A 12,500-nucleotide genomic window follows, 5' to 3' on the forward strand; every position below is an offset into this window, starting at 1 on the left:
CCCTAAGCGAGACGACGAGCATCCCCGTCGGGATTGGTGCACCACAGATGTGCACCAACATGGCGTTTTCATACTGGCCTCTGTAAATTTCTGCGAAACATTTCGACGAATGTCTGAAGTTTGGGGAAACGCACAGGCCTAAAACTTGGAGAAGTGTCTTCTTCATTTATCTTCTACAACATCACGAATTCTTGACTTTTTCCACTGGATGGTTTTCGATTTATTTTTTTATTGCGTGACAGTGAAAACGATCTATTGTCCTCACTCTCTGATCAACCATGACTGTCTCGTGAGTTCTGACGTTGTCTGCTACTGCTACACTACTGGTCTCGTGATCGTCATCTTTCGAAATGCCACACCATCTTTGTCGGGGTCGTCACATATCGGACGAGTACTCTTACTTAATCTAATGGTCTGCGATTTTTCAAGGATCTAAACAACTGGCGACTGGGAAGAATGGTGGGCATAAGCTTTGTTTCAGCATTTGTCGCTCTTTCCCTTTATTTTGCCGCAGGCACTTCATTTGCAGCTTCCGCATCATTCCCAATACCAGACGAAGATTGGAGTTACGTAAATGTGAGAGAGAACGCCTTTATGTTCTGGTGGCTCTATGGAGCCCAGACAACCGATCCATCTCAGCGCCTGAATAAGCCACTTGTAATGTGGCTCCAAGGTGGCCCTGGAGGATCGTCTACTGGATTTGGAAATTTTGAGGAGCTGGGACCACTAACAGTTGATCTGAAACCGCGCAATACAACTTGGCTTCGAGCTGCCAATGTGCTGTTCGTGGATAATCCAGTTGGAGCAGGCTACAGTTACGTCACGGACGTAAGGGCTTTTACAACAAACATAACTGGTGCGTTGAGGCCCATAATTGTTCTCTTCATAAAAATATCAGTCATGAGGTTGATTTCCAAGTTTGCTTTGAAGACTAATTTCCTTGCAGGGACACTATCGATAAAGATCGATAACATAAATATACGCATTTATAAATCGAAACACGTTATTCTTGGGTCGCATGTCACGAAAGTGAAAATATAAATCGCTTACCATTTAAGAAATTGAGTCAAGAGATGGAAATGTTATAGAAGAGGAATAAATAAACAACGGGCCGGTCCAAGTCCAAGGGCTGTGCGATATTCCGTACTTAAGTTATTCGGCGAAATTTAATACTCAAATTTGTAGACTTTAGTATGGAGGCGGCCGGAAACCTGTAGAAACATAGATGGAATTTAGTTTGGCTGTCTTTAACACTTTCTGCTGTATAATGAGCTAGCAAACATTCGTATAGACACGGCTCCTAGTATATTGGCTGTTTAGGCCACAAAAACACGAGGGAAATCGATGTTTTTATGCAACTGGCATGTTTTTCGAAAGCCGTCACCATGTCACGCACTGTAAAAAACTCTGAAATTCAAACTGCTCTATTTTCGAAACGAAGCACGGTACCGAGTTGAAAACCTGCAAACAGATATATTTTTAAAACCTCTTGTAGCTGATCAAGATAAAAACTCAAAAAGCTCTTTAGTTTTGTATTTTATTTTTTTGTGACGTCACGTGCAACCCAAGAATAGGAACTTCCGTCAAATAGCGGGCCATAAGTTTGCCAAAACGACGAAGTTTATGCTTTTACTGATGCTGTCACACGAGACGTATTTTGACCGCGTAGGTCATGTAAACTCCGCGTGATCTACTGCAAGAAAGTTTCCCAGGGATGTCGTGGGGGGTACTTTGGGGGTTCTAGAAGATGTATGGGAAGGTTACCCGGGGAGGGGGGTACTCCCCTATGTCGGCTATATAGGTACGTGCCGCGGAATAGGGTATGGTTTTTGGAGGTTCTCTATCCTTAAATAGGGTATCCTTTTCGGCTATGTTGGCATAGTGTCCCGGTGTGATCCTTAGGTAGGGTGCCTAAATTTGTATCAGCAAAAATAGCAGGGTGTAAACACCCAGTTAAGCAGAAAACAAATGATCTGTCAAAGTTAAAGTATTGCCAAAGCGATTTTTAAAAGATTGTGTTGTGTTGTCTTCCCTTGCATAGGGTGTAATTTTTCGGATTTGGGCCTTAAATAGGGTATCAATTTTCGTTGGAGTGTTCCTTAAATAGGGTCAGGGTTTAAGGCCCTTCGCGGCACACACCTATCCAGATTTTTTGGGAGTACCCCCCCCCCCCCCCCCCGGGGAAGGTTACAGAATTTCAGGGAATTGGGTGGACCTCTCCATTCTTCTTACTTTAAAAATGCTTTTATGTGAACATCATAAAGAAATATTTATTTACGTTTTTACTATATGGGCACAACAAGTTAAGAGGGAAAAAACTTATTTTAGACGCACTCAATCTCTTTAAATCAACTCTATGCAGTGCCATGAATCAGTCAATAACAATGACTATCAATGGATATTATAATGATTGAAGTTGCAGCGAGGGATTTTGTGTACCAAGTTGTCAGCTTACTGACTCACTGTGATTTTCTTTGCTTTAATTTACTAGGAATAACAGATGACCTTATTGTCCTCTTTAAAGCTTTCCTAGAGACATACACAGTTTTCCAAAATATTCCATTTTACATTTTCTGTGAGTCCTATGGAGGCAAGTATACATCTTCATTTGGTGTGGCATTGTTCAAAGCCATCCAAGCTGGGAGCATCAAGTGTAACTTCAGGGGAGTTGCTCTGGGGGACTCGTGGATATCACCAGTGGATTCTGTATTATCTTGGGGACCTTATCTTTATGCTCTTTCCCAGCTAGATGATAAAGATCTGAAGCAAGTGAACGCGGCAGCTCAAGCTACAGCTGATGCTGTTGCATCTGGTCAGTACGCAAAAGCCACTCAGCTCTGGGATGAAACTGAAAATGTCATTGAAAAGACAACAGACCATGTTGACATTTATAATGTTCTTAAACACTATTCTCCTCCCTTCCCCCAGTTGAAGTCCACAGGTGAGACTACACTTGATAGTTTATATGCTCGTCATGTTGGCCGTCTCTATGAGGACCCTCTAACAGCACTTATGAATGGGCCAATAAGAGATAAGTTAGGTATCATCCCTTGCAACGTTACTTGGGGAGGCCAATCTGCTGATGTCTTCAAGTACCAGTCTGAGGATTTCATGAAACCAGTCATATCCGATGTCAGTGAGCTTTTGCAATATGGAATGAAAGTGGTGATCTATCAAGGTCAATTGGACATTATCTGTGGTACTCTAGGCGCTGAAGTATGGATTGCAAAGCTTGATTGGGATGGGCTTGCAGATTTTCTAAAAACCGACCGAGTGCCACTTTATCCTCCCTCTGGCATGAAAGATAGAAACACCGGGGCATTTTATAAGGCTTACAAGAATTTAGAACTGTATTACATAATGAAGGCAGGGCATATGGTCCCAACTGATAATGGAGAAATGGCTTTGGAAATGGTAAAAAGAATTATTGACTGAGATGTTTCTGCCATGGCGACAAATGCAAAGTGTCGTGTTTGTTAACAACTACCCATTTACAATGACATGCTTATCATTGAAGTTCTTTTTAGGATAGGTCTCACTGCAAATGTTAATGATTGATAATTTGTAGTCCTCAGGAATAGACGTACAGTGGATGTACATGAAATCTTTGTAACCATAAGGACGTAATCCGTGTTGAAATTAAACGGACTTTTTCACGAAATTAAGCCAAACACAGAGGCTGGGAACTGACAATCACATCAAACGGATAAAAAATTAATAAGTGCAGCAACTTTAAACATAATTTGAAGGGTTAGAATGTTCTGAGTAAAAGAGCAAATACAAAAGAAGGCAGGGATGAGCAAAAATGAAGAAGATTAAAGTGGATTAAGAATGGAATGAGGGTTTTTGTAAACTGTTTAGCCTAACAGTTTTTCAAAGTTTATCTCTGTTGTTTGTAACTCAGGGCATCAAATAACGGCCGGTCAACGGACAATGTCCGCTCAAAAATAAGTTTTGTCCGGTCAACTCCTTGGATGGCCGGACATTTTGTCGGGTCGTTTACTCTTCAAAGGAAAACTTAATTTGAAGCTAGTAGCCATTAAATTAGGTTGAACATTATTCACGTTCATGAAACAAAGAAAAGAAAGAAAAGAAAAGAAATGAACTGAAGAAAGCAAAAGAAAGATACGAACAGACCACCTTTGACTACAGTAAAATTTCCGGTAGTTGCAAGTTTCCGCTTTGTCATCCATCAGTCATGAAAACTGAAACATGGACCCTAGGTCCATAGACCATCCCTGTGGACCCTGGCCATGAACCCTTCATGGAACCGGTTCATGGAGACTACCCCTGTGAACAACCCCTCATTTTGCAAAGTTATAAGCAGAAAAATCTTAAGACGAAAGAGGAATTAAATCATAACGGTTAGCAGAACCAGGAGGGTAGCTAATAACGGCTAAAGGTGGGAGAACAAATGGATCTGAGCTGATTGAAATTTTAAGAGGTTGAATGAAGTGAAAGAAAGCAGATTATTTCTGGAACACTGACAGACAGTAGGGGACTGTTTAGATGTCCATATCGTAATTCTAAACTTCAAATTTGAATTTTTATTTTTAAACTACATTTAATATGCACCATATTTTATTTCCCAAAAAATTACTAATCTTTACAAAAAAAATCAAGCACTTCCACCCAAATAGCCCTATCAATTACCCAAAACACCCCAAGACATCGATTCGTTCGATGAACTGAGAGTTTTTGCGTTTTTTGAAATGCGAACATGTTTCCATTGAATTCTTTTTAAACAGCGGAAAAAGGCTTTCAGGTTAAGCCCCGTCTTAGTCAAATAGGTAGATAAACTAGAAAAGATGTTTCGGGAAACATGATCAACACTGAGACACCAAAAACAGAAGTCACAGGTAACTCAAATTACGGGGTAACGGAAGGTACGGTAACAGAAATTACGGGGTTACAGAAATTACCGGGCAGAAGCTACATGATAACAGAAATTACGGGGTTACAGAAGTTACAGGATTACAGAAGTCGCGGGATTACAGAAATTGCGGTGTTACAGAAATTACGGGATTACAGAAGTTACGGGGTTACAGAAATTACAGGGTTACAGAAGTTTCTCCCCTTCCCGGTGGTCTGAGGCCCGTTTCTCGAAAGTCCCGAAACTTTACGGGCCATTTTCGGGTGTATCTGTATCTCAAGAACGGAGAGGAATTAAGTCGTCAAACTTCACAGTCAGTTTGCTCTTTATTACCTTGAAAACATGTTTAAAGATCGGCGTTCCTGAACAAGGGGTTGGCAGGTTTAGAAATGAAACCTTTTCGGGACTTCCGAGAAACGGGCCCCTGGAATGTCAAATCCAACCGGTCAAATCGAAATGGCACATTTTATTTGACCATACACGTCTCGCTGTTTCCACCCAAAACATGCCCAGCATGTGATACTTTGATGGGATCAAAATTACAATATGTTTGCCCAGCTGATTGGGTAAGGTTTGGGCTCATGGAATTTTTGAAAACCAGAGTTTTTGTTGAGTGGCACATGCCCAAAATTTTTACACACAATAATGTTGCAAACATGCGATAAAATGACTGAAAGGGAAGAAACTACAATAGTTCTATATTATTATTTTTTTCTGCCAGTCAAATTTTTTATATCAAAATACAATTTTTTTAAACTTTAACTTTATAAGCTGTCTTTTATTAGAAATTAAATGTATTGTATTCTTTCATCAATTAAGAATATTGGAGATGCCTTTTTTTACACAGGGGATTATTAGTTCAACTATTGCAGGGATTCACACTCGCAATCGTCCGGTAGTCCGTTGGACGAGTGATGCTTTAATAAATGTCTTTTTATGAGTGTTATCAAATGTTATAATATAGAATGAACTTCCGATCTGATCGCTTTTCGTTCAATGGAAACTTTCAGAAAATAAGGAATAAACATACAGCTTTCCTCAGCAATGAAATCTCAAGTTTGGGCCCATTTTTGACCACGCTGTATTTTCCATGAAACGATTGCAGGCTCACTTTTCATGTATCTCACCGTCTCTCACCGCATGATTGTTAGCAAGTCATTTGGCAGAGGGAAAAGAGTGACTCGTGGTCTCCGCTGATAATGTGGCGTTTTCATAATAGTTACAAGGTGTTCCGACACCTCCAGCAAAAAGGAAAGTAAGCGGAGCAGAACCTGCTGCTTACGAACAGGAAAAACAAAGTCTTGGAAGCATACAAAAGAAAGACACTGGACAGGAGAGTCGAAACTTTGGGTATTTGAATCGTAACTTTGTAAGCTACATTCAAGTACGTTTTGCCGTGGCAGATATGGACCACTGTAAATCGGGTTACTGCGGTGCAAATAACATAATAATCCAGAGTTAAAATTCGTAATTTCTGAGGAGAGTGTAAAATAAGACACAAATGCATGTTCAAGTTACAAGTAATTTTATCGACCATTTTCTATACTTCCGCATTTTTACCCGGGCAACCCAAAATTTGTCCGGGCATATTATGCCAGGACAAATTTTGGGTTGCCCGGCTGACGACTTAGATAAAAAATGAATGTGGATCCCTGTATTGTGATACATTTCTTAGGTTTAAAAAGCGATTTTCATTATTAAATACCTAGTTAACATAAATATTCAAAAATACACTTAAAAATGCACTTAAAATATGAGTCTGTTTGAAGGAGGAAAAATGATACTGTACAATTGTATGTACCTCCATTTCAACTAACTCAGAACAATCATTCCCTCAACTGAAGGAACTCTTTTGCTTTTATATTAAAATTAATTTTTGTTCTAACTGGCACATAGTAAAATACACTTGGACATAGCAAATATTATTTTAAACAAAATGCAATTTCCCTTTTGCATCATCTTTGAGTACTTCCGGTAATGGTGCCCAAGTGATGCCATCACCAAATGGAGGATGAGATGAAGGCAGAAGAAGGTGCAGCCACGACCTGTAGAGAATACTAAAGCAATATTAGTTCATTCTAGAATGTTCATGGGCCGATGTTGCAAAAACGAGGGTGAGGTCAAGGGCAAGGGTTAGGGTTAGGGTTAGGGTTAGCGTAATCTACATTTAGGTCAGCTAACCTATGTAGGTCTAGGTTAGGCTAACCCTAACCTCACTCGCATCTTCGTTTTAGCAAAGCCAGTTCATGGGTTGTGGTCCACATTATTTTTAGGAAGCAGGATAAATTATATGGACATTGCACATGTAAGTTGATTCCTGTACTACATGAAAGTTATTTTCAGATGGCACTAACATAATTTTAATAGTTGACTAACCTTCCATCCACCAGCCCCAGAAGCATTCTCCAGTTACTCAAAATGCCATAATCATAAGGGTTCCTAAAAACCTGAAATTAAAGAAAAATATTAATAGAATCACTCCTATTGATGAGTGTTAATTTTTTGCCCAGATTTTCCTTCATCCTGCTTTAATGTTAGATGTGTTTAATAAGTGGGGAGGGGCGAAATAATTAACAACATCTGCTTCTACTTCAAAAACTATTTTCCTTTCAAGCACCCCTTAAAAGATTTTTGTATTTAATTACCGTTATCATTATCCAAAAGGTCTAGATAGCAGCAACAATATAGATAGTAGTATAAACATAACAACTTTCTTTAATTTTCCAGACATGTTTTGGCGGTACATCCATCATCTTCAGTGTTACATATTTTGACATATTCAACGACGATTTCAAAATATGTAACACTAAAGATGACGGATGTACCGTCAAAACATGTCTGGAAAATTAAAGAAATTAATTTTGTTATGTTTATACGACTAGTTATCATTATATTATTATTATTATTATTATTATTATTATTATTATTATTATTGCTAATAATCTCAGATAGAATCAGGTTTTCATTGGTTCCGGGCAACAACCAGTTGTCTAAAGGAAACCAAGAAGCGTCCTTCATTGTACTTTCCTCTCCTGCCTACATTTATTTAAATATTATTATTATTATTATTATTATTATTATTATTATTATTATTATTATTATTATTATTATTATGTGTCCCAAATCACAGCAATATCATGCTGGAAGTTCTGGCGCAAGGTGCAACAAGCAGCCTCAGCAATCCAAAACTTGTCTCAGGATCCGGGCTGAGCCCAACAGCACGGTCTTCTGCATTGTGTGGGTCTGAAGCCCAACATGGATATCCTCTAGGTATAAATTTTTTCCAGTCTGTCTGTATAGGTCCCCAATGCTCCTATAACAATTATTATTATTATTATTATTATTATTATTATTATTATTATTATTGTTATTATCATTCCATTTAACATAATGTTATTATTGTTAAGCATGGTAAGTAAAAACTCATTCCTTGGTTAACACAAGCAGTTCATGATCAATAAAAGAAAAACTATCAACAGGAATTTAAAAAAAAAAAATTTGCACCCACCAAGCCTTGTTTCCTTAACTTTTTGGCATCTTCCTTATTGATGTGCCATTCGATTGATGTCTCACCAGAGCTGATCAGTCTAAAGTGCCATGCAGTTAAAATTCCGAGTGATATGGTGACAGCAGAGCAAAGCATGAAAACAAATAGAATACAGCGACGCTCAGACTGTGACCCACTGTCTTCTTTAAAGGGAAGGTAAATGTCTAGCTGAAGCAATTAAAGAACAAGAAAATAATAATCAAATAGGAACATACTGTAACAGTGTTGTGTCTTGTTTTATGAAGTTTTCAAGTCTACAGTAAATTTTATTGTTTACAGTAATGTGTCACTTAAGTTGGTTGGTACATGTACATAATTTTATACTGAAATTTATCAGGAGCAGGCCCCGGATTTTTCTTTTGAGGGGGAGCTGACTGCTGACGTTTTTTTTCCCTTGCAGACCACCAGTTGTACGAGAAAGCCACAGGTCATCTCAGGGGGGAGGTGGCACACCCCCCACACCCTCCCCCTAGATCCTCCCCTGATTAATTTTATTACTGGTAGTGCTTTGATATTTGTATATTAGCTAATCACATGATTTCGAGGCCAATTTGGAATAAAAGACGAACAAAATTGCACAAGCTTGTAGGGCGAGTGCAATTTGCAGTCTTTTAAAACATTAACACAAGTACTTAATATTTATTCTAAATTATGGGACCTTTGCAGCTGACGATCACATGGTACAAAAACCGTCATTAAGCTAGAGAGCAAATTGCTCACTGGGACACCTAAAACAAAGCAACTTAATTTAAATTTTCTTTGTCTTAGATGTCACTCTTTAATAGTGCGCAATTTGCTCTCCAGTGTGGCAGGTTTTGTACCTTGTCATCGACAGCTGCAAAGGGCCCATTGCATGAGAAAAATCGTGCAAGTATTTATTAATAATAAATTATGTCATGTGCAAAAATCTTACCCAAAATTTCAACTATCTGCACTAATTTCACTTTTCTGCACACTGTTTGGGATTTATTGACGTGCTCTCAGCCAAACAACATTCTGGAATTTTTGCCTGTACATGTACAGCAGTTATACATGTAATATACTACATTGTACTAACTTAGAGACAAAATCATTGATACATTTTGATATTTCAATAATTGTTTATTTTGTTTTCTCAATGCTCAACGAACTACCGGTAGTGTAGGTGTTAGTCTATTAATTTTATAAACTCACCTTGAGTTTGTTAGCTAATGCTGATGAATTCTGCATTTTTACTATATCTGAGCTTCTGTTGAATGTGTCATTCTGTTGATAAATAAAAGCAACAGTAATATGACATATATAGTTGGATGTGAGCCTCAAAGTACTTCAACATTACGATGTATTATTGTTATTATGGAGAATTCTCCTGTTGAGGAGGGTGTTACTGTTATCCTAAAGTATAGCCTACACAGTGATTAAACACCCTCTATAAAGAAAGCTGAAGGCAGTGAATGCACTAGGAATTGTCACCACTCAAGATGTGTAAGCAAATTGTGCATTCATAATCATAAGAGAGTCTCAAAGGAAATGGTTGTTTGTCTTTTCTTTTCAGTCACAAGTGTACAAATGGTAACTTTTAAATGGAATAATTCCCCCAAAGGATCATCCTTGGGTTAACTGTATTGAGAAAACAAACAGCCAAAGAATGTGGGTGGTTTTGCAAGATGACCAATGAAAAAGTCACTAATTTTGATAATGATATTTTTCATTTTGGCTCTTTGGTCACATTAATGCAACAGTGTAACAATCAATAAATTCACACTTACCCAGTCATATGTAAAATGTCTGATAAAGAGATTTCTGGAAGATATGGTGACATAAAGAGTTCCCAAACACATAAATGTGCAAAATGATATGAAATACTTGTGGTTAAAATGACCAACGCAGTTATTAATCCATGCTATCAGCAATTTAGGGTTAAGGAAACTAAAATTAAAATTAACATTGTCAGCAATATACAATTATAATAATAACTGCGTGTTTCTGAACACAATTATACAGGCTTCTTACCACAGTCAAGGTAAAATATCCAGCAATTATCGGTAATAATAAATGAACTTATTGCTTGCGCCTGCTTCTCAACAAATGAGAGGCTCTTCATTAAAGTGTTGCATTTAGAAACCTGTCTCCAAACTAAAGTTCTCCAATTATATGTACAACATCAAAAGTAAGTAGCCCGAGTCATTTTTTAAAGAGCCCAGAAAAAAAACATATGGACATAGTATTTCCATATTGGGAATCACCTTGCGACCCAGGCTCCGTGCGCTACCAGGAAGTAACGCAATGAAAGCCTTTAGCAGTATTGACCATGTTGACAAGTTAAAGAGTCGTTTTTTTGTGGAATTTGCTTACTATATGCCGTTCTCTCCAACCATACATGTAGCTTTTTTCATCGTATAATCTCCAGCTGGGATCAAATTTACAAGAAAGTGAGGATAAATCACCAGTTCTTCAGTTGTGATAAGTTAGGCGCTTGTTCCGGCTACTCGTTCAGAAATTTGGTCACCTGCACTCGCAAATAAGGCGTGACTGGGCAACTGTTAGGCAGCAACCTTGTCAAAATTTTAATCCATCCCAGGATGCAAAGCACTTCTTAAATTGCTCACTCCACTTGCTTTGATTTGTCAGTATATTCTGTTCTTTGGGCGAGTCACATCCAAAAAGATAAATTAATCATAAAATAATGAAGTAAAGTATTAACGTAGTGGTCGCCATATTTCGATTTAGACATGCAAAGGAGACTGGTGAAAATGACTAAACATCCAGGAAACTTAATTGAGATCCTGCCATTTTGTTTGCTTCCTGAAAAGGAACTGAGAAATGTTGAAGACATGGTAATTTTTTACTAGATATAATTTGGCTAAAATTGGCTGAAAGACTTTGGATGGTTGCAAACAAGGAATTTAGGTGATAAGTTATCTATGATTTGTAAGGACCAGGTAAAAGCTGGAAAGAAAAACTTGCCTACGACTGGATGCAAAAATTTCCAGCAATCAGCACTTGTATGGTACATGAATCAGGTGGATCACAAAAGTACAGCAGCAGTATTGCTCAGTCTCAAGAAGAGTTCAAAGCTGCCCGTGACAATGCTGGATAGGAACGCCTCAGTGATACAGAACTTGAGAAAAAGATCAGAAAGTTGGTTACTCTAGCTGAGACTCTTTCTCATAACCTAAACAAAAATTTCTTCCTCGCAGAGGGTAACCAAGATTTCAGGACCCCCAAAAAATGCTTGAGACCCCAATTTGGCCAGACATGCGGGTCCCAGGACCCAGAATGAAAAAAAATACTAGTGCCAGAATAGAGATGTTGATTTACTAAAAGTAAACCTTTGAAAGTTACAGTTACAATTTCAAGGATACGGCAGTGGTGGTCCATCTTTAAAATACACCTTTAAATGAACAAAATTAATGAACAAATTGTTACGTTTACTTAATAATATTAATAAATTATTATCATCTTGAGAATTGACGGTATTTGCCCAGTACAAAATGTTAACATTTAAATGATTAGAGTTTCAACAAACTGGAAGAAGCACCTTCTTTATGTGTCAGCACAGTGGTATTTTCAGCTAGCTGACTGACTGAATTTAACCCTCCAGTTTAGATCACTTTCGCTCAACAAACTCAGCTATGAAACCAGGTGAGAACTAGTCCTGGGTACACCACAGATTGTTATTTTTCAACACATTAACACGTGCAAGTACCAGTAGGTAGTTCCATTTTCAAACTCAATATAAAACATTTAGCTTGTTTATTGTAAGACACTGATTAATGTTTCAGCTATAAAGAACAATTTAATTTTAAAAAAATTATTGATCTCACCTCTTGCACACAGAACAGTGGTGGCTCCTAGGTGGTTTAACTTTAATACCTAGAAGAAATCACTTTTTCAATTATGTCAGATCTCCAAAAGATAATTATATGCACAATGGTTGAATCCAGTGGATAATGATTGTTATATTTTTAAATGACAAAAATATGAATCAAATTTCCTTGATACGTAATAACTATAATTATATTAAATAAATATAGTATACAATCATATTGTATGAATGTTTCCAAGTTTTAGAAATGGCATCCCAGTTCCATACATTAA

The 12,500-nt window shown here is 37.7% G+C and overlaps 2 protein-coding genes across 3 annotated transcripts in view; one reads left to right on the forward strand and one right to left on the reverse strand.

Annotated features, from left to right (window-relative positions):
• Positions 1-40: 40 nt before the first annotated feature.
• Positions 41-3,837, forward strand: LOC138006448 (retinoid-inducible serine carboxypeptidase-like). The gene is made up of 2 exons (XM_068852782.1): positions 41-856; positions 2,492-3,837. The coding sequence occupies exons 1-2, from the start codon at positions 457-459 to the stop codon at positions 3,433-3,435; spliced, it is 1,344 nt and encodes a 447-aa protein (XP_068708883.1). The 5' UTR covers positions 41-456; the 3' UTR covers positions 3,436-3,837.
• A 154-nt stretch (positions 3,838-3,991) lies between these two features.
• LOC138006449 (palmitoyltransferase ZDHHC16B-like) overlaps positions 3,992-12,500 on the reverse strand; it is a 14,200-nt gene continuing 5,691 nt past the window's right edge. Inside the window, exons 4-10 of one of the 2 annotated variants that reach the window (XM_068852783.1) lie at positions 12,227-12,275; positions 11,765-11,793; positions 10,169-10,302; positions 9,594-9,665; positions 8,382-8,588; positions 7,250-7,320; positions 3,992-6,930 (exon numbers count right to left, since the gene is read on the reverse strand). In XM_068852783.1, coding sequence (XP_068708884.1) covers positions 6,801-6,930; positions 7,250-7,320; positions 8,382-8,588; positions 9,594-9,665; positions 10,169-10,302; positions 11,765-11,793; positions 12,227-12,275 — 692 coding nt within the window. In that variant the 3' untranslated portion in view covers positions 3,992-6,800. The remainder of the gene's footprint in view (positions 6,931-7,249; positions 7,321-8,381; positions 8,589-9,593; positions 9,666-10,168; positions 10,303-11,764; positions 11,794-12,226; positions 12,276-12,500) is intronic. The other variant, XM_068852784.1, reaches the window with a different exon arrangement.

Source organism: Montipora foliosa, chromosome 6 (genome assembly GCF_036669935.1).
Source record: "Montipora foliosa isolate CH-2021 chromosome 6, ASM3666993v2, whole genome shotgun sequence".
In the NCBI taxonomy this organism is placed as follows: Eukaryota; Metazoa; Cnidaria; class Anthozoa; order Scleractinia; family Acroporidae; genus Montipora; species Montipora foliosa.